Genomic DNA, 22,500 nt, shown 5'->3' with positions numbered 1-22,500 from the left:
GATGAGCAGTGAAGAACAGTGAAGAGCAGTGAAGAGCAGTGAAGAGCAGTGAAGAGCAGTAAAGTGCAGTGAAGGCCAGTAAAGAGCAGCGAAGAACAGTGAAGAGCAGTGAAGAGCAGTGAAGAGCAGTGAAGAGCAGTAAAGTGCAGTGAAGGCCAGTAAAGAGCAGTGAAGGCCAGCGAAGGGCAGTGAAGAGCAGTGAAGGCCAGTGAAGAGCAGTGAAGTGCAGTGAAGAGCAGTGAATGGAAGTGCTTGTGTTACGGCTGTATTTTGTGTAAACTAGAGTTTATAATCTGAGGTGAGTATCAGTTACAGACCTGCCGGCGGCTGAAGGCTCCTCAGAGATAGAGCTGGTTTTAGAGAAGAGTCTGGACTTCCTGCTCAGACCCAGAGCCGACATGTGGTGACTGAGGAAAGAGCGACTTCTAGTGGTCAAGAGAGATACAGACACCACAGTACAGAGAGAAAGAGAGAGAGAGATACAGACAGACAGAAACACCAGTAATTATATAAGAGACAGTAAACCAACACCAAGTCACCCAAAATAAGAACAGAACCAGAACCCAAACAGACATGCAGAGAGACAGAACCCAGACTGTTCCTCTGTGATCAGAGCTGCAGCTAACAATATTTTTAATGATCAATTAATATACAGATCAATTTCTCGATTAACTGATTAGTTGTTTGATCAATAAAACAATGAAAAATAAAATAATGAAAAATGGCTAAAACAACAGTCCCCAAAACATTCAGTTCACTATGTTAGATATATTCAGCATATAAACAGTGGTGGACAAAGTACTCAGCCCCAGTACTTGAGTCAAAGTACAGATACTCCTGATCAAATATTACTCAACTACAAGGGAAAGTTGCTCAGTCAAAATTTTACTTGAGTTAAAGTACTAGAGTTCTTGTTTTTAAAAATACTTAAGTATTCAAAAGTACAAATTACAAAGTACATTTTCTAATATCAGTACATGCTGTATTGTTTTCATGATGCGTTTACTGAACCTTGTAACTCTGTAAACCACCTGATGAAGCTCTGACCTGCTGTAGATCCTCTCTGATACACAAAGTCTGTAGAAACACCTTAAAAACTTCAAACAAAAAATACATTTTCTGATGTAACTGAATTAAAATCACATCATTAAATCAGATTGAAGTCAACTGTAAGGATTTTCTGTTAAATAACTCAGATTTCTTTCTGTCTTCAGAGGCAGTATATATACATGAATTATGTGGTATTTTTCACTCCAATAAAAACAATTCAACTTTAAAAACTACCTGGAATAATGAATAATTCTAATAACATGTTGAGATTTAGTTCAGTCTTTCTCCATGACGTCTTTCTGTTTGAATGACAGAGGGACAGTTTGTTCTTGTTACAGACGCCTGGATGACGTGTTTCTGCTTTGACATCAGTCCCATGTGAGAGGAGCTCTGTGATTGGTTTCCTTCTGTGAGGAACACGTCATGTGACCAACTGAATTTTAGAAAAGAAAAAACACCAACAGCTGACTTCAAAGCTGCGCTTAGTGGAAAAGTAACAACAAGCTTCATAGAAATGTAGTGGAGTCAAAAGTACAATATTTATCTTTGAAATGTAGCGAAAGTCTGAAGTTTACAAAAAAACAAATACTCAAGTAAAGTACAGATACTCAAAAAATGTACTTAAGTACAGTACTCAAGTAAATGTCCACCACTGCATATATTGAATGTATGGGCACGGACGAGCAGAAAATCGAGGCTACAGTACAATATACTGAATGTTTTAAAGTTCTGTATTAATAATAATCCTTTAAAATATTGATGTTGACCCGTGGCCCTTAAATAACTCTTTTAACTTTGGCGGAGATGCCAGCTGGAGACGTTTTGTTTGTGCAGAGACCAAACATGAGCAGATCAGTTCTTCATGTGCCCGCTGAGGACAAACATTCCTGCTGCTTGAACTCAGAGAAAAGCTGTTTCCAAATAAAACATGTTTCCTCCTCAGACTGTAGGTCTAAACTTGGTAAAGCTCAGTGGCTTCAGAGTCACCAGTCCAGAACCAGAACACAGAGAACAGATTCTTCTGATCACCTCCTCTTTCTACAAACACTCTGAGGCAAGTGAGAAAAAGTATTCTGCTGATCTATTTTAAGTTTTCTCTGCTGTGTCAGGTGACAAGGGATCAGGGAGCGCAGAGTTTGTTTTTGTAATATTCATTTACGCCACAAGAGGCTGCAGTGCACCACTGCTCAATGCTGTATGTTCTGAATAGGACTAAAGCGCTCATGTTTTCTTCCAGGTGAGTTTCAGTTTGTCCGTGCTCTCTGACCTCAGTGGACATTGTGTTAGGTGATGTTACTCAGAGCAGAACAGTCGACCAAACCTTTACGCCAGAAATACAGTCACTTTTTAACCACACGTTTATGTTCACAGCTGCACAGTGTTCATTTCTAAAGGACAAGTGAGGCACCTCCTCCAAAGTTTTCAACTTGAGTGCAGAATTTGCGTGTTTGGTGCGACTTTTCTGAATGCAGTGTGGGGAGGAACAAGTTTCTGAGTGAACCGGTGAACTTACGGGCTGGACGGCGTCTTTGTCTCCTGCTCCGTGGTCACGTTCCCATTGGGGGCTGTGAGGGGCGGCAGAGGAGACCCTCTCTGGGATCCGGACGGACTGGAGGTGCGGCTTCCGGTGTCGGAGGTCAGCGGGGACGAGGCCCTGCTGCCCAATCCGGCCGTGGGGCTGGGGGAGGAGGCGGAGGAGATGGCCGGGGAGAGGGGGTTGTTGGCGGTGGTGGGGGACAGGAAGGCAGGCGGGGTCGGCGAGGCGGAGGGGGAGGAGCCTGCGGAGGAGGACAGAAGGTCCGGGAGGTTCTGGCTGGATGAGCGGCGGCTCTTTCGTCCCTCCTGGTCGCTGGCGGCCATCTTTCTTCTCTCTTTACGGGCGGGAAGGGACGAGTCTTCCATCTCGCCGTCCTCGTACTTCAGAGCGTTCTGCAGACGGACGGACAGATCGAAAATATAAAACTTCATGTTTGAACTTTGTGTCTGTCATTAAACACAGAAGGACAGAGTTACAGAAGATGGTTTACAGACCAGTGGTTCAGACAGCCGAACACTGAAAAACAAAAAAATTCTAATGTTTTATTATCATTCATTGATTCATTTTCTGTAACCACTTATTCTGTAAGGGTCGCGGGCTGATCTCAGCTGACATTGGGCGAAAGGCGGGGTTCACCCTGGACAAGTCTGTTTTATTATTAACTTTACTAAAACACTGAAATGACTTTTCATGATGTAGAATTTATTGATCTGAATACAACCATCGTCAGACAGCCGCTCTGTGTCTTTGACTCACCAACTCCTCATGATTTTCCTCACTGATTTTTGTAACTATGACTGATGATAGAATTTTATTGTCACTGTCAGTAAAAACTGAAAATCATTTTGCATCCTAAATATCACAGACACAAACAGGCAGTACAGATACGACACTGTCCACAACAGTCCCGACAATCTCCTTTTCCTTTCAGCTGTTCCCTTCAGGTGTCGCCACAGCGAATCATTTGCCTCCATCTAACTCTATCCTCTGCATCCTCTTCTCTCACACCAACGAACTTCATGTCTTCTTTCATTACATCCATAAATCTCCTCTTAGGTCTTCCTCTAGGCCTCCTGCCTGGCAGTTCCAACCTCAGCATCCTTCTACTGACATATTCACTGTCTCTCCTCTGTACATGTCCAAACCATCTCAGTCTCATCTCATGTAATGTCCCTCTGATGTACTCATTCCTGATCCTATCCATCCTTGTCCCTCCCAAAGAGAAGCTCAACATTTTAACCTCTGCTACCTCCAGCTCTGCCTCCAGCTGTCTCCAAACCATACAACATCGCTGGTCTCACCACCATCTTACACACCTTTCCTTTCATTCTTGCTGATACTCTTTTATCACACGTCACACCTGACACTTGCACACTTCTTCACCTCTTTTCCACACTCTCCATTGCTCTGGACCGTTGACCCTCCACCTTCTCTATCTCTGCTCCCTGTAACCTCACTGTTCCACTTGGGTTCCTCTCATTCACACACACGTATTCTGTCTTGCTGTGGCTAACCTTCGTTCCTCTCCTTTCCAGGGAATACCTCCACCTCTCTAGACTTTCCTAAATCTTCTCCTTGCTCTCACTACAGATCACAATGTCATCCTTGGTAAAGTCCCACCTCCACCTTGAACACCTCAGTCACACCTACAGCACACCTCACCGCTGTCTTACAGCTCTCATACATGTCCTGCTCCACTCTAACAGACTTCTCTGTTACTCCAGACTTCCTCATCTCTGGGCATCCTGTCATATGATTTCTCTAAGTCTACAAGGACACGATGCAGCTCCCTCTGACCTTCTCTGTACTTCTCCATCAACGTCCTCAACACAAATACTGCATCTGTAGTACTCTTTCTTGGCATGAAACCATACTGCTGCTCACAGATGCTCACTTCTGCCCTTCGTCCAGCCTCCACTACTCTTTCCCATGACTTCATTGTATGGGTCATCATCTTTATTCCTCTGTAGTTGCCACAACTGCATGTCTCCCTTGTTCTTAAAAATCGGCAGCAGCACACTTCTCCTCCGTTCCTCAGGCATCCTATTACTCTCTAAGACCTCGTTGAATGTCCTAGTCAAAAACTTCCTTACCTTCACAGGTATATCATGAGGACCAACTGCCTTTCTACTCTTCATCCTCTTCAATGCCCTCCTCACTTCAGCCTCACTAATCTTTGCTATGTCCAGGTCCACAACGGTCACCTCTTCTACTCGACGCTCTCTTTCATTTTCCTCATTCATCAACTCTTCAAAGCACTCTTTCCATCTTCCCATCATACTTCTGGCACCTGTCAATACATTTCCATCTCTATCTCTCTGCCTCGCCAACCAGTATAAATCAGTCTCTCCCTCCTTTCTGTCCAGCCTAGCATACAATTCATCGTATGCCCTTTGTTTGGCCTTTGCCATCTCTACCTTCACCTTGCGCTGCATCTCCCCGTACTCCTGTTGACCTCTTTCTCTCTATATGCTCCTGCACCTCCTCATTTCAGCACCAAGTCTCCTTATCTACTTTCCTTACAGATGACACACCAAGTACTCTCCTACCTGTCTCCCTGATCACATTAGCTGTAGCTGTCCAGTCATCTGGAAGCACCTCTTGACCACCCAGAGCCTCAACTCCTCCCTGAAAAACCACACAACATTCTTCCTTTTTCAGTTTCCACCCGTGTGTCCTCTGCTCTGCCTTTGTCCTCTTCATCTTCCTCACCACCGGAGTCATCCTACACACCACAGTCCTATGCTGTCTGGCTACACTCTCACCTAGCACTACTTTTCAGTCACTGATCTCCTTCAGGTTACATCGTCTACACAACATGTAGTCCACTGTTCCTGTAAGTCACCCTATGCTCCTGCCTCTTCTTGAAGAAAGTGTTCACTCCAGCCATTGCCATCCTTTTTGTAAAGTCTACCACCATCTGTCCTTCTGCGTTCCTATCCTGGATACCAAACCTGCCCTTCACTTCCTCATCACCTCTGTTGCCTGCCCCAACATGTCTACTGAAGTCTGCACCAATCACCACTCTCTCTGCATCGCTTCATCTAACTCACTCCAGAATTTCTCCTTCTCTTCCACCTCACATCCTACCTGTAGGACATAACCACCAGCGACACTGAACATCACGCCTTCAGTTTCTAGCTTCAGTCTCATCACTCTTCTTTTCACCTCCAGAACATTCTTAACAAACTCGTCCTTCAACGTAACTCTGACTCCATTTCTCTTCCCATCCACACCATGATAAAACAATCCTCCTCTGCATCGTGTCAACCACCTCTCAGGCTTTTCCTGTCATAGTCCCAACATTCAAAATCCCAACTCTCAGTCCTTGTCTCTTGCTTTTCCTCTTGTCTCTCTGTCTACGGACACGCCTTCCTCCTCTCCTTCTTCGACCAACAGTAGCCCAACTTCCATCGGCACCCTGTAGGTCAACAGCACCGGTGGCGATCGTTGTGAACCTGGGCCTCGACCGATCCAGTCATGACAGATAACCATCTCACATGATGTCCTCTGGGTTCAGATCTCAGTTAGCAGCAGACTGATTTAGGTTTCAGCCTGTTGAGTTTAAACTGACTCTGAATCTCCTGTTGGAAGGCAGAAGTTTGTATTCTCTGTTTAAAATAAAGAGATTCTGTCAGCCGTCTGAGCGAGCTGCGAGACACAGACTGTCCAAGAATCTTTGGACAAGTTTGGGTTTTATTTTATAGTTTAAAGTTTGACAGACAGGCTGCAGGTCGTACTGCAGCACATCAGGACTCTGAATCACTGATTCATAAATAACGTGTGAGGCGGGTTCAGGTTGGTTGGTACCTCATAGATGGTGAACTGAGCTCGTAGGTCCGGTTCTGTCCCTTTGTTGTTCATGTGTTTGTGGATGATGTTCTCCATCCCCAACTGCTCCAGACTGTCCGTCACATCGTAGAACGAGTCCTGGTCAGGGAGCACTGCTAGGGTCTGAGACACACAGAGACACAGAGACACAGAGACACACAGAGAGACACAGAGACACACAGAGAGACACAGAGACACACAGAGACACACAGAGACACAGAGACACACACAGAGACACACAGAGACACACACAGAGACACACAGACACAGAGACACACAGAGACACAGAGACACACAGAGACACACAGAGACACACACAGACACACACAGAGACACACAGACACAGAGACACACACAGAGACACACACAGAGACACAGAGATACACACAGAGACACAGAGACACACAGAGACACACAGAGATACACAGAGACACAGAGACACACAGAGATACACAGAGACACAGAGACACACAGAGACACACAGAGACACACACAGACACACACAGAGACAGACAGAGACACACAGAGACACACAGAGACACAGAGACACACAGAGAGACACAGAGACACACACAGACACAGAGAGACACACAGAGACACACACAGAGACACAGAGACACAGAGACACACAGAGACACACACAGACACACACAGACACACAGAGACACACAGAGACACAGAGACACACAGAGACACACACAGAGACACAGAGACACACACAGACACACAGAGACACAGAGACACACAGAGACACACAGAGACACAGAGACACACACAGAGACACACAGACACACACACAGAGACACACAGAGACACACAGAGACACAGAGACACACAGAGACACAGAGACACACACAGAGACACAGAGACACACAGAGACACACAGAGACACAGAGACACACAGAGATACACAGAGACACACAGAGACACAGAGACACACAGAGACACACAAAGACACACACAGAGACACACAGAGACACAGAGACACACACAGAGACACAGAGACACACAGAGACACAGAGACACACACAGAGAGACACAGAGACACACACAGAGACACACAGAGACACAGAGACACACACAGAGACACACACAGAGACACACACAGAGACACACAGAGACACACACAGAGACACACAGAGACACAGAGACACACACAGAGACACAGAGACACACACAGAGACACAGAGACACACAGAGACACACAGAGACACAGAGACACACACAGAGACACACAGACACACACACAGAGACACACAGAGACACACACAGAGACACAGAGACACACACAGAGACACACAGAGACACAGAGACACACACAGAGACACAGAGACACACACAGAGACACACAGAGACACACACAGAGACACAGAGACACACACAGAGACACAGAGACACACACAGAGACACAGAGACACACAGAGACAGAGAGACTTCAGATATTTGTGTTCAAACCTTTTTCACTGGGATCACAAACAGAATGCAAACTTTTTTGAATTTTTGATTTCATGAATAATAAAAAATGATGGATGTAAAACTAGTCCTCAATCCTAAAATGTTTATTTTGGGGTTAAATCCTGCAAACCACAACATATCAAGAAATAAGAAAAGAATAATTCTGGAGCACAGAGACATCAAGTCAACACTGAAGACACTGAAGACATCAGAAGAAGAATATCACAAGAACGTCGTCCTTTAAAGAGAAAATAATGCTTCATGTTACGATTCAAGAACCTCATATCTATTAAAAATTATGTTCTTCAGCAGTTTGACTTTCACAACACAAAGGTTCAGAACCGTATGACTGACATGCAGAAATATAAATGATCACATAAATGTTTTAAAACGTTGTGACATATTTCAGTTATGATGTCAGATAAAATAATGGCTGTAAAAACATAAAGTGTTTGATTGTGGTGTGATGGAAGAATATTCAGAGGTGAACCAGAGGATTACAGAGACATGATGGTTCATGACGGATCTGCTTCACAGTTCTGGAGGACGCCACACTGATCTCAGACAGACACGGCGAAGACGCTGAACTCTGAATGATTCATACATTTAAAAAAGGATTAATAGGACGGATCATCTGTGGGCTGCTGCTTTGAAGTGCTGCTGAAACTGATGTGATTCTGTGCACTTTCTGTGATAAAGTTGATCCATTTTCACATTTTTTACTTAATTTGTTTTTCTAAAATGATTCTTTGTTTTCTTGTTTGTCTTTTCTTTGCTTCTGTCGTTTATGTTTTTGATCTTAAGTTTGTGTACAGAGTGTTTTCTCTTGTAACTATGTTGCTGAAAGAAAATCATTTCTTCAAATAAAAACTGATTCACACGTTCACAGCGTCCACAGGATGTCTCACAGCGTCCACAGGATGTCTCACAGCGTCCACAGGATGTCTCACAGCGTCCACAGGATGTCTCACAGTGTCTCATCTCTGTGTTTTTACCTTGTTGATGAGTGTCATGGCGAACATGAGCAGCTCTGTGTCGGAGCCGTTTCTCTCCTCCAGGACCTCCATCAGGTAACTCCACGGCTTCACACCTGCAAAACACACACACACACACACACACACACACACACACACACACACACACACACACACACACACACACAGTGTGCTGGTCAGATTTGATTCACTGAAAATGTTCTAATCTCCTAATTATTTTCTTGATTAATCAACAGTGGCGTCTATAAAGTCTGAATACTGAAAAATGCTTTTTTTCATCAGAGTCCAAAGTGATTTCTTTGACGTGACAAACCAAATGAAATCAGAGAAACTTACAGTTTAGTGTGTGTGTGTGTGTGTGTGTGTGTGTGTGTGTGTGTACCTCTCTTTCCGTCCACCGTGTTGACAGCGTTGATGAGCAGAGGACTGTTGGACTCTGCGTACTCGACGAAGACAATGAGCAGCTTCAGAGACGTCTTCACCACCAGACGTGACTGCAGAGACACAGACAGAGAGACGTGTTGAGTGTCTGTCCAGCAGGGGGCGTCCCCGCTCTGCTCTGCCGTCGCTGACTGCAGTCTGAATCACTTCTTCTTCAGGAACCTTGTTAACCGTTGAACAGCCACAGCAGACTGGAACTGTGACGCGTTCATGACCAAGCTGTTCAGAGTCTGAAGATCTGAAGGTTTCAGCTGGAAACTTTTTTATGTTAATGACAGAAAGTTTGTTCTTTATGATGATGATCTGTTAATACATGATGGAACAGTTCAGTCTGTTCTCTCTGCAGGCAGAACATGAACCATAAAAGGTTCCACTCAAATATTAAACAAGCAGAAACACGAGTCAGCAGATCAACTTCCTGCTTTTAGAGTAAAACTACAGACGGTTTTTATTTATCGAAGTTAATACAGACATTTTTTATCTGCGAACAGAGTCTGTAGCATCATCTGAAAATCAAATGTGTCTTCTTCTTTGGTGGAGACTCAAACTGTTCATGATCCATCATGTCAGCTGCTCATTCACAGACTTCCTGCAGTCATTTCAACATTCTTTCAAAATAAAAGCATTTTGCAGCAGCTGGTATCAGACTCAGTTTTTTTCCTTAACAAACGAAAGTTTATGTTCTGTATTTCTCATCAGAAATCAAAATAATTGTCTGCTTCCTTTAAGTATAACAGCACCACTGCAGGTTAATCAAATCAAATCAAATCAAATCAAATCAAAAACTACAGAGCTTAGGGAGGGAGGTAACTTTCAAAAGAAAAACTCTCAAGACTTTGAAAAGAAAGAAAAACTTTCAAGATTTAACTCAGAAATTTACATGAAAAACAAAATCACAAATTAATTGGAAAACACTCAAATATTTTTTGAGATAAAAGCCACAGATTTCTGAGAAAAAACCTCAGAACAGGTGAGTGTATGATGTGTAAAGATCCACAGTGCTGCGGTCTGCAAACCCTGAAAACTGAAACGATGTGGTTCCTTCATATAAAAACAATATTTATGATCAGAAATGAATAGATTTATTTATTTATTTATTTGATTTAAGAAGGGACCATCATCACCATGATGTGACTGATTTTCATCTGCAGGCGCAAAGACTTTTGTTTAAAAAACTTGAATCTTCTGCACTCTGTTGACTTTTGTTGTTGTTGTTGTTGTTGTTGTTGTTGTTGTGACGACTCACCAGACTTCCTGTCAGCGTGTAGAGCCACTGCAGAGTCTCACTGTGATTTATCACTCCGTTCATCCCGTCCACAAACAGCATGATCTGACTGAGAGCTGAGGACAGAGACACACAGACAGACAGACAGACACACAGACAGACAGACAGACACACAGACAGACAGACAGACAGACAGACAGGTCAGTGGTGCGTTCAGGTTTCCACAGTGTTCTCCAGCAGCTCCATAGTTTTCGGGGTTTTAGGACTCAGAGTCTATAATCTTGAGCGCTGACTCAGCTCTCTGTGGTTTGTTGGACGTGTGAAGCTGAAGAGTTTCCATCAGACTGAGAGAGACAGAGAGACTGATCTGAGATCTGATCTCAGGACTGAGTTCAGTCATTAAAGTGAAGTGTTATCAAGCAGAGACGTTCATGTCCGTCAGTCATTAACAGATTTGTTTTCATCTCAAACAGGACTCAGATTGTCCCTCTTTAATTTCCTGTTATTGATCTTGTGCTCCTTCTGTCTGTCTGTGTTTGGGGACATGTGAGAGACAGAAACGTCAATGTTTTGTCCTCTCGGAGGGGACAGACACACACAGATGTGTTCAGAGAGTTTCAGCTCAGAGGACTCAGAGTCTGAGGAGGATCTGTGGTCACAGAAATCTCAACTGTTGGTTTTCAGCTTCGTCTTGTTTTTCTTTTTTTGGTCACTTTGTTTTTGTGTCTCAGAGATGTGGACAACACGAGCTGGACAGTTTAACCCTTTATCCAACACAGAATGCAAAGTTTCTTTTTACCGCTCTGCTGCTTTGATAACTGTTGTGTATTGAATCTCAGCAGGAGGACATTTGAGGTCTTCTGTAAACACATGTCTGAATATGAATCAGAATCTGCAGACTGTTCTGGTTTCTGTTTGTAGTCCAAGTTGTACTGACCAATCAGGTTTGAGCAGACTTTGGTTGCGTGCAGATAAACAGTCAGAGTTTAGAGTAAAACAGAGGGACAGCAAAGGCTGAAATCCACAGTGATTTAACTTTTGATCAGCTTTTCAAAACCTGACCTTCTTTTATATTCAGGTTTGTCCAGCTGTCGTCTCACGTCTCACGTCTCACGTCTTTCTAATCAGACCGTAAACAACGAGTGGAGCTCAGCGGAGGACGTCCTGACTCACAGATCTGTTACCAAGATATTCATTGGTTACACTGGAGGACCCAAAACTTTCACCCTGATTGGTCACTGAGACTCTGTGTCACTCAGTCGACCTGTCAGAGCTGATGTTACCATGACAACAAAATATGAAAACATCAAACATGAACTTTAGTTTTCTCCAAAGCACAAAAACGTGGTCTGTCCACGGCCTGTCCACAGCCTGTCCACAGCCTGTTTACAGCCTGTTTACAGCCTGTCCACAGCCTGTCCACAGCCTGTCCACAGCCTGTTTACAGCCTGTCCACGGCCTGTTTACAGCCTGTTTACAGCCGGTCCACAGCCTGTCCACGGCCTGTTTACAGCCTGTTTACAGCCTGTTTACAGCCTGTCCACAGCCTGTCCACAGCCTGTTTACAGCCTGTCCACAGCCTGTCCACAGCCTGTTTACAGCCTGTCCACAGCCTGTCCACAGCCTGTCCACAGCCTGTTTACAGCCTGTCCACAGCCTGTCCACGGCCTGTCCAAGGCCTGTCCAAGGCCTGTTTACAGCCTGTTTACAGCCTGTCCACGGTCTGTCCACGGCCTGTCCACAGCCTGTCCACAGCCTGTTTACAGCCTGTTTACAGCCTGTTTACAGCCTGTCCACGGCCTGTCCAAGGCCTGTCCAAGGCCTGTTTACAGCCTGTTTACATCCTGTCCACAGCCTGTTTACAGCCTGTCCACAGCCTGTTTGCAGCCTGTTTACAGCCTGTTTACAGCTCAGTGTCTCAGTGTTTTTGGTGTCTCACCTCTCAGGATGTAGTTCTGGTAGTTGTGGTCGGCCTCTGCTCCAACTTTAATGAAACACGTCAAACCTTCAGAGGCCACGAACTCTGGAACCAGGTCTTTATCATCCTGCACACAGAGGACACAGAGGACATAGAGGACAGAGGACACAGAAGACATAGAGGACAGAGGACACAGAGGATATAGAGGACACAGAGGACATAGAGGACAGAGGACACAGAAGACATAGAGGACAGAGGACACAGAAGACATAGAGGACAGAGGACATTGCGGACAGAAGACACAGAAGACATAGAGGACAGAGAACACAGAAGACATAGAGGACAGAGGACACAGAGGACACAGAGGACATAGAGGACACAGAAGACATAGAGGACAGAGAACACAGAAGACATAGAGGACAGAGGACACAGAAGACATTGAGGACAGAAGACACAGAGGACATAGAGGACAGAGGACACAGAAGACATTGCGGACAGAAGACACAGAAGACATAGAGGACAGAGAACACAGAGAAGACACAGAGTCAGACCACACAGACAGAGCAGACCCAGGAGTCTCTGGATGTTTTTAAACTGTCCTGCTTTATGAAAACATTCACAGGGTTGAAAAGTAATAGATTACATGTAATAATCAGATTACAAAAATAAGCAACTATAGTCACCCCAGATTACATTTGAAAAAAATTTAATTAGATTATACATATATAGGAGGATTACTTGATTAAATCTTTAATTATATATTTTAAAACAGCAATTACACATTTATCAACTTTATTGATCTCATATATTACAGCAGCTCACAGTGTGTGTGTGTCACAGTGTGTGTGACAGTGTGTGTGTGTGACAGTGTGTGTGACAGTGTGTGTGTGTCACAGTGTGTGTGACAGTGTGTGTGACAGTGTGTGTGTGTGTGACAGTGTGTGTGACAGTGTGTGTGTGTGTGACAGTGTGTGTGACAGTGTGTGTGACAGTGTGTGTGTGTGTGACAGTGTGTGTCACAGTGTGTGTGACAGTGTGTGTGTGTGTGACAGTGTGTGTGACAGTGTGTGTGTGTGTGTGTGTGACAGTGTGTGTGACAGTGTGTGTGTGTCACAGTGTGTGTGTGTGTGTGTCACAGTGTGTGTGTGTCACAGTGTGTGTGTGTGACAGTGTGTGTCACAGTGTGTGTGTGTGACAGTGTGTGTCACAGTGTGTGTGACAGTGTGTGTGTGTGTGTGTGTGTGACAGTGTGTGTGTGTCACAGTGTGTGTGACAGTGTGTGTCACAGTGTGTGTGTGTGTGACAGTGTGTGTGTGTGACAGTGTGTGTGACAGTGTGTGTGACAGTGTGTGTGTGTGTGACAGTGTGTGTGACAGTGTGTGTGTGTGACAGTGTGTGTGTGTGTGACAGTGTGTGTGTGTGACAGTGTGTGTGTGTGACAGTGTGTGTGACAGTGTGTGTGTGTGTGTGTGTGTGTGACAGTGTGTGTGACAGTGTGTGTGACAGTGTGTGTGTGTGTGACAGTGTGTGTCACAGTGTGTGTGACAGTGTGTGTGACAGTGTGTGTGTGTGTGACAGTGTGTGTCACAGTGTGTGTGACAGTGTGTGTGACAGTGTGTGTGTGACAGTGTGTGTGACAGTGTGTGTCACAGTGTGTGTCACAGTGTGTGTGACAGTGTGTGTGTGACAGTGTGTGTGACAGTGTGTGTGACAGTGTGTGTGTGTGTGACAGTGTGTGTGACAGTGTGTGTGACAGTGTGTGTGTGACAGTGTGTGTCACAGTGTGTGTGACAGTGTGTGTGACAGTGTGTGTGTGACAGTGTGTGTTACCTGGAACAGCTGTTTGAGAGAGAACAGTGAGCGTCTGAGCTCTGGACCCTGAGAGTTGTAGAGTTTCTCTGAAACACACGAAGAAGAAACACAGGAAGTGAGTTTACAGACATGAATCAGCTGTGAACAAGCTGCTCTGTGGCTCAAATAAAACTGGAGTCGATCTCTGATGTTAAAGATTCTGAGAATCACCTTCACAAATAAATGAGAAATAAAACAACAAGAGAAAGATTTCATCCCTGAAAAACCCCTCAGCTCAGTGTCTCTGTCCTCTGCTCAGTGTCTGTCCTCTGCTCAGTGTCTGTCCTCTGCTCAGTGTCTCTGCTCAGTGTCTCTGTCCTCAGCTCAGTGTCTCTGTCCTCAGCTCAGTCTCTGTCCTCTGCTCAGTGTCTGTCCTCAGCTCAGTGTCTCTGCTCAGTGTCTCTGTCCTCTGCTCAGTGTCTGTCCTCAGCTCAGTGTCTCTGCTCAGTGTCTCTGTCCTCAGCTCAGTGTCTCTGTCCTCTGCTCAGTGTCTCAGTGTCTCTGTCCTCAGCTCAGTGTCTCAGTGTCTTTGTCCTCAGCTCAGTGTCTCAGTGTCTCTGTCCTCAGCTCAGTGTCTGTCCTCTGTTCAGTGTCTCTGTCCTGAGCTCAGCGTCTCTGTCCTCTCCTCAGTGTCTCTGTCCTCTGTTCAGTGTCTCTGTCCTCAGCTCAGTGTCTCTGTCCTCTGCTCAGTGTCTGTCCTCTGCTCAGTGTCTGTCCTCTGCTCAGTGTCTCTGCTCAGTGTCTCTGTCCTCAGCTCAGTGTCTCTGTCCTCAGCTCAGTCTCTGTCCTCTGTTCAGTGTCTCTGTCCTCAGCTCAGTCTCTGTCCTCTGCTCAGTGTCTGTCCTCAGCTCAGTGTCTCTGCTCAGTGTCTCTGTCCTCAGCTCAGTGTCTCTGTCCTCTGCTCAGTGTCTGTCCTCAGCTCAGTGTCTCAGTGTCTCTGTCCTCAGCTCAGTGTCTCAGTGTCTTTGTCCTCAGCTCAGTGTCTCAGTGTCTCTGTCCTCAGCTCAGTGTCTGTCCTCTGTTCAGTGTCTCTGTCCTGAGCTCAGCGTCTCTGTCCTCTCCTCAGTGTCTCTGTCCTCTGTTCAGTGTCTCTGTCCTCAGCTCAGTCTCTGTCCTCAGCTCAGTGTCTCTGTCCTCTGCTCAGTGTCTGTCCTCTGCTCAGTGTCTGTCCTCTGCTCAGTGTCTCTGCTCAGTGTCTCTGTCCTCAGCTCAGTGTCTCTGTCCTCAGCTCAGTCTCTGTCCTCTGTTCAGTGTCTCTGTCCTCAGCTCAGTCTCTGTCCTCTGCTCAGTGTCTGTCCTCAGCTCAGTGTCTCTGCTCAGTGTCTCTGTCCTCAGCTCAGTGTCTCTGTCCTCTGCTCAGTGACTGTCCTCAGCTCAGTGTCTCAGTGTCTCTGTCCTCAGCTCAGTGTCTCAGTGTCTTTGTCCTCAGCTCAGTGTCTCAGTGTCTCTGTCCTCAGCTCAGTCTCTGTCCTCTGTTCAGTGTCTCTGTCCTGAGCTCAGCGTCTCTGTCCTCTCCTCAGTGTCTCTGTCCTCTGTTCAGTGTCTCTGTCCTCAGCTCAGTCTCTGTCCTCAGCTCAGTGTCTCTGTCCTCTGCTCAGTGTCTCTGTCCTCTGCTCAGTCTCTGTCCTCAGCTCAGTGTCTCTGTCCTCAGCTCAGTCTCTGTCCTCAGCTCAGTGTCTCTGTCCTCTGTTCAGTGTCTCTGTCCTCAGCTCAGTCTCTGTCCTCAGCTCAGTGTCTCTGTCCTCTGCTCAGTGTCTCTGTCCTCAGCTCAGTCTCTGTCCTCAGCTCAGTGTCTCTGTCCTCAGCTCAGTGTCTTTGTCCTCAGCTCAGTGTCTCAGTGTCTCTGTCCTCAGCTCAGTCTCTGTCCTCAGCTCAGTGTCTCTGTCCTCAGCTCAGTGTCTCTGTACTCTGCTCAGTCTCTGTCCTCAGCTCAGTCTCTGTCCTCAGCTCAGTGTCTCTGTCCTCAGCTCAGTGTCTCTGTCCTCTGCTCAGTGTCTCTGTCCTCAGCTCAGTGTCTCTGTCCTCTGCTCAGTGTCTCTGTCCTCTGCTCAGTGTCTCAGTGTCTCTGTCCTCTGCTCAGTCTCTGTCCTCAGCTCAGTGTCTCTGTCCTCAGCTCAGTGTCTCTGTCCTCAGCTCAGTGTCACTGTCCTCAGCTCAGTCTCTGTCCTCAGCTCAGTGTCTCTGTCCTCAGCTCAGTGTCACTGTCCTCAGCTCAGTCTCTGTCCTCAGCTCAGTGTCTCTGTCCTCTGCTCAGTCTCTGTCCTCAGCTCAGTGTCTCAGTGTCTCTGTCCTCTGCTCAGTGTCTCTGTCCTCAGCTCAGTGTCACTGTCCTCAGCTCAGTCTCTGTCCTCAGCTCAGTGTCTCTGTCCTCAGCTCAGTGTCACTGTCCTCAGCTCAGTCTCTGTCCTCAGCTCAGTGTCTCTGTCCTCTGCTCAGTCTCTGTCCTCAGCTCAGATGTCCTCAGCTCAGTGTCTCTGTCCTCTGCTCAGTGTCTCTGTCCTCTGCTCAGTGTCTCTGTCCTCAGCTCAGATGTCCTCAGCTCAGTGTCTCTGTCCTCAGCTCAGTGTCTCTGTCCTCAGTTCAGTGTCTCTGTCCTCAGCTCAGTGTCTCTGTCCTCAGCTCAGTGTCTCTGTACTCTGCTCAGTCTCTGTCCTCAGCTCAGTCTCTGTCCTCAGCTCAGTGTCTCTGTCCTCAGCTCAGTGTCTCTGTCCTCTGCTCAGTGTCTCTGTCCTCAGCTCAGTGTCTCTGTCCTCTGCTCAGTGTCTCTGTCCTCTGCTCAGTGTCTCAGTGTCTCTGTCCTCTGCTCAGTCTCTGTCCTCAGCTCAGTGTCTCAGTGTCTCTGTCCTCAGCTCAGTGTCTCTGTCCTCAGCTCAGTGTCTCTGTCCTCAGCTCAGATGTCCTCACCACAGTGTGCAGCTGTTTCTGCTGCAGCTTCGTCTCTAACATCATGTTTTACCTTCAGAAACTGAATCACTTCCTGTGTCTGCAGCTGCTCGTCAAAACGTGATGATGTGCTGAGATATTAAAACTGAACTTGAGCACATTTGGATATAAAAATAACCAACTATGTAAATGACCGACAAAAGAAATCAATTTTAATTTGAATCGAACCACCTGGCCGTACCACGGCCTCTGGGAGGGTGGAGGGATGTTTTAGTTCAGACACTGAAGGGGCAAAAAGAAACTGTTTCCTGTTTGTTTCTGTCAGAGGTCATGACCCCTGAACTCATTCTGTGTGTCTGAGGAAACACTGAGGAGACATTTTTTCTTTGACACTGGTCAGATTTGCAGAGTCATGCAGAATTTATGGGGGGGGGGTTCTCCAATCATTGTTCCAGCTGTTCCTGTGAGTTCTGCAGTACGTCTCAATGAACCGACTCAGTGTTTTGGCTTATTATTCACTATTATTTGCATTTATTTTTTCTATTTTATCTTAGGTACTGAAAAAACACATTTATGATTGTTATTGACATTTATCAAACCTCCAAAACTGTCGTTTCTGTTTCTTCATCTACAAATAAAGCAGATTTCGTGGGAGGTTTTGTCATCCTGAGCCTTTTTGGTAAGTTTGCTTACAAGAAAATAGAGAACATGTTTGTTCTCCCTGGAACAAGCTGCCTTTGATATTAATGAATTACACTAAAAAAAAAAATTAACTTTCTTTTGCAATTTTCACTTGTTGCCTAAATTTCATTGCAAAAAATGTCTAAACACATCGAAAGATGCATCGTAATGTTTTTGCATTTCATACATATTATTTCTTTTAGAAAAGTTGATGTTATTTCAGACATTTTAGGCTCCAACAATCCCAAAAACAGCCCCGTGCTTCCTGCAGGTCCTGCCTGCTGCAGACTGCTGGTCTGTCATGTCTGAAAACTCCAGGGAGCAACAAGGCTGATGCAAGTCACAACTTTAACATTTGGAAGTTGGTAAGAAAAGGAATTAAGAATTCTCTTTAAATTGCGCTCTTGTTTTAAAGAACTCGTCCTGTTATAGAACGTGTTAGAACACAAACATGCTGAACAGACAGAAAGTGAAGAACTGAGAACAAACGCTTCATATGAAAGTGACTCGACACAAATCAAACTAAAAATGAGGATTTGAAACAGAAATAAACACACAGTCAGTAACCACAGGAAGTGTTGTCACAGCAACATGAAGTATTTAAATCACACCCTGTTCAGAGCGAACGGACTTCATCTCCACACCAACACGCTGTCACCGCTCTGCCCTCTGGAATTATGGGAGGTCACGGCTCCACTGGTCAGATTCCAGTCTGTACTGGACCTCTGACTCCAGGCTGCAATGAACTCAGAAAACCTCCAGCAGTGGAACAAAGACTCAGATACTGCAGTAAAAGTACAAATACCCAGTGGTGGACAAAGTACTCAGCCCCAGTACTTGAGTCAAAGTACAGATACTCCTGGTCAAATATTACTCAACTACAAGTGAAAGTTGCTCAGTCAAAATTTTACTTGAGTTAAAGTACTACAGTACTTGCTTTTAAAAATACTTAAGTATTCAAAAGTACGTTTCTAAAAATACTTAAGTATTCAAAAGTACGTTTCTAAAAATACTTAAGTATTCAAAAGTACAAATTACAAAGTACATTTTCTAATATCAGTACATGCTGTATTGTTTTCATGATGCGTTTACTGAACCTTGTAACTCTGTAAACCACCTGATGAAGCTCTGACCTGCTGTAGATCCTCTCTGATACACAAAGTCTGTAGAAACACCTTAAAAACTTCAAACAAAAAATACATTTTCTGATGTAACTGAATTAAAATCACATCATTAAATCAGATTGAAGTCGACTGTAAGGATTTTCTGTTAAATAACTCAGATTTCTTTCTGTCTTCAGAGGCAGTATTTATACATGAATTATGTAGTATTTTTCACTTTAATAAAAACAATTCAACTTTAAAAACTACCTGGAATAATGAATAATTCTAATAACATGTTGAGATTTAGTTCAGTCTTTCTCCATGACGTCTTTCTGTTTGAATGACAGAGGGACAGTTTGTTCTTGTTACAGACGCCTGGATGACGTGTTTCTGCTTTGACATCAGTCCCATTTGAGAGGAGCTCTGTGATTGGTTTCCTTCTGTGAGGAACACGTCATGTGACCAACTGCATTTTAGAAAAGAAAAAACACCAACAGCTGACTTCAAAGCTGCGCTTAGTGGAAAAGTAACAACAAGCTTCATAGAAATGTAGTGGAGTCAAAAGTACAATATTTATCTTTGAAATGTAGTGAAAGTCTGAAGTTTACAAAAAAAACAAAAACAAATACTCAAGTAAAGTACAGATACTCAAAAAATGTACTTTAGTACAGTACTCAAGTAAATGTACTTCATTACTGTCCACCACTGCAAATACCACACTGTGAAAATACTCCATTACAAGTTCAAGTCCTGCATTCAAAACCTGACTGGAGTTAAAGTTTGGAACAGTTCCTGTGTTCTGAGTTTGGTTTGTAGAGAGAGAGAGATCTGTCTGATGGAACTTTAGAAAAGTCTGTCTGACAGAAAGAGGAAATATTCACTTAAAGTGAAATTCTGAAAATATTTCCTCCTGTTTTTTTTAACCAGGTTCTCTAAAAGGAACATTTATCGTCACTCAGATTTCTGTGGATGTTTCATGACAAACTAAACTTTGATATCATATTTGTGTTTCTATGATCTTAAGAGAAATTTCCAGATGTTTTAAATATGAAATGTTTAGGTTTAAACTCTGCGCTCTGATTGGCCACAGTTTAATAGTTTATCGGTGTGTGTGATGTCATTATACAACAGAGCAACATTTTGATTGGCTAAGAGCCTCATTGGCATCGATTACTGGCTGGTGATAAAAACAGACAACAAGGAAGTGCAGTGTTTACACACACACACACACACACACACACACACACACACACACACACACACACACACACACACACACACACACACACACACAGTTAACTGTGTGTGTGTGTGGGTTCACACTCAGCTGGATGTTTGTGTGGGATGAAAACTGGATTACAACAGAATGAAGATAAAGTTCATGTGGACAGAGACACAATATGAGGACTGAGGAGACGGAACATGTGGAACAGCTGGAGAACAAACACGTTTACAGCAGGAAACAGAAAACAAAACAAACACTGTCTGTCTGAGCTCTTATTGTGAAACATCTCCGACAGGAAACAGGAGGTCTGAGGACACTGAGAGGAGACGAAGCAGGAGGACAGCCTGCTGTCCACTCTGATCAGTGAGACGTGCATCAACATCTGTCCTGATGTGGACCGACAGATTCATCTGCCTGCTCTGATCATCATACAGACACTAAATACAATACTTTTCAAAATAAAATGCAATGCCTTTCAAAATAAAACACAATCTTGGGCAAAATAAGGAAAGTACTGCTGACAGTTTTTGCTGACAGACTCACATCATGTTCACATAATTAATACAACAGCTGGTCATATCAGCGGAAATATTGATCCGATATTTGATTTTGAGGTCTGTCTCACTGTGCGTCCTCACAGGTCTGAGTCTAAGTTTGTGGCACTCAGGAACGAGACATCAGGTTTATATGAAACAGAGCTGTACAATCAAAATCACCACACTGCCAAGTGCAACATCCAAATCTCAGAACCAGAACCAAATCACAGTTTTCTGAAAAAGGAAAGATGTGTGAAAAGGTTCTGCAGAGATGTTCTGACCTAAAAATCTTTGTTCTCCAGATGAAAGAAAACACGTTTGTTTGGTTCAGACCTCAATAAATATCACATCAACACAACCACACTTTGTTTTCCAGTAAAAACTGTAAAGCCAATATGATCATCATTTCACCAAATCATGCAGCCCTGATCTGAAATCATTCATGTTCTGTATCTTCACACTGAAGCCTGGAAAACTTTCATTACAGTTCAGAACTGAATAACTTCTGGCAGATGTTAACCCACAACACCTGCAGCAGAGGACGATGTGTGAGTCCAGATGGACACACAGGGACGGTGCAGGACAGCAGCAGGGTGATCATCACCTGCAGACACATCCAGGCTCCCCTTCAGGAACTCTGACTGTTTTCAGATCAAACTGTTGCTCAGGTACGAAATATTCAGCCCACAATGAGTCCAAAGTCTAGATATAAGTGTAGATATGATATAGAGACAGTTGAAGATTAACAGGACACTGTCAAACCAGGGCCACTGCAGAGGACACATGGGACACACTCTCCACCAGCTGAGTCCAAAGTGAGGACAGAGTTTTGTAAATGTCTCGTGCTGCAGAGACTCAGAGTTGTGTTTGCTGGATTGTTTACTGAGCTGTAAACAGGAAACTGCCGCTCATCTAAATTCATCTGTCGGATTTCTCATGACCTGATAACAGACAGGCTGCTGAGAATTAGTCTCAATGTCCAGACCTGTCATACGACAGATTTAGTTTAGTTATTAATCCATGTCTCAGGGACAGTCCATATTCAGACATTACAGTGACCACAGGGACACATCTCCAGTGTCTTCTGTGGTATTTTATTTGGAACATCTTCAAAAACTTCATTTCCCTGAAGTTTGTAGTTCAACCTGAGGTCAAAATGACGGACTCAGTCCTGATTCTGTCATTCTGTCTCTGACACGAACCATTAATGGACCTGCGTCTCTGCTCCTGGAGACATTTGTGTACAACATGACAACACAAAACAAACACCGAATGCTTGAGCTTTAGATCGATTTAAACAGGATCACAGAACAACGTCTCCTGTGACCAGCAGCCTGCAGGAGGTCACTTCTCATACAGACCGGAGTGAGTCTCCACAGAGGACATGTTGGTCGGGTTCTCCAGTCCTGACAATCTGTTCTCAAATACCAGTACGGTTACATTACTGTTTTTCAATTGACAAGATTGTGATCTCTGCAGAACCATAATAATTTTACAAACGTAACATTAAGTTTTTATCAAACTTTGTACCTACTGTGATTTGAAAATTGCAGTGGATCATGCTGTGATTGAATTACAGTAACTAGAGAATTTGTAATTAGTTACTTCCACCCCTGAATCAAATTCAGTGAAACATGGTGTCACAGCTTCTGTCCAGCAGATCAGAGCTGAGCCGTAGGCTGTTCCAGAATCAGCGGCCAGTTGTTCTGTGTCTGTCTGGTGTGAACGTTTCACAACAGGACGAGAAATTTTTGAACTGATTGAATCAA

General features: G+C 44.5%; 1 protein-coding gene across 9 annotated transcripts in view; it reads right to left on the bottom strand.

Moving 5' to 3' along the window:
* The window catches only part of fhod1 (formin homology 2 domain containing 1), a 72,624-nt gene that overhangs the window by 15,307 nt on the left and 34,817 nt on the right, over nt 1–22,500 (bottom strand). For 5 of the 9 annotated variants that reach the window (XM_084740212.1, XM_084715456.1, XM_084714632.1 and 2 more), the window contains exons 4-11: nt 14,283–14,350; nt 12,474–12,579; nt 10,556–10,650; nt 9,251–9,362; nt 8,869–8,963; nt 6,398–6,541; nt 2,564–2,979; nt 318–425 (exon numbers count right to left, since the gene is read on the bottom strand). In XM_084740212.1, coding sequence (XP_084596338.1) covers nt 318–425; nt 2,564–2,979; nt 6,398–6,541; nt 8,869–8,963; nt 9,251–9,362; nt 10,556–10,650; nt 12,474–12,579; nt 14,283–14,350 — 1,144 coding nt within the window. The remainder of the gene's footprint in view (nt 1–317; nt 426–2,563; nt 2,980–6,397; nt 6,542–8,868; nt 8,964–9,250; nt 9,363–10,555; nt 10,651–12,473; nt 12,580–14,282; nt 14,351–22,500) is intronic. The other 4 variants (XM_084716915.1, XM_084717759.1, XM_084718241.1 and 1 more) reach the window with 2 other exon arrangements.

Source organism: Lutjanus erythropterus, chromosome 1 (genome assembly GCF_056507025.1).
Source record: "Lutjanus erythropterus isolate fLutEry1 chromosome 1, fLutEry1.hap2, whole genome shotgun sequence".
Lineage (NCBI taxonomy): Eukaryota > Metazoa > Chordata > Actinopteri > Lutjaniformes > Lutjanidae > Lutjanus > Lutjanus erythropterus.
This window is presented reverse-complemented; position numbering and strand designations above follow the sequence as displayed.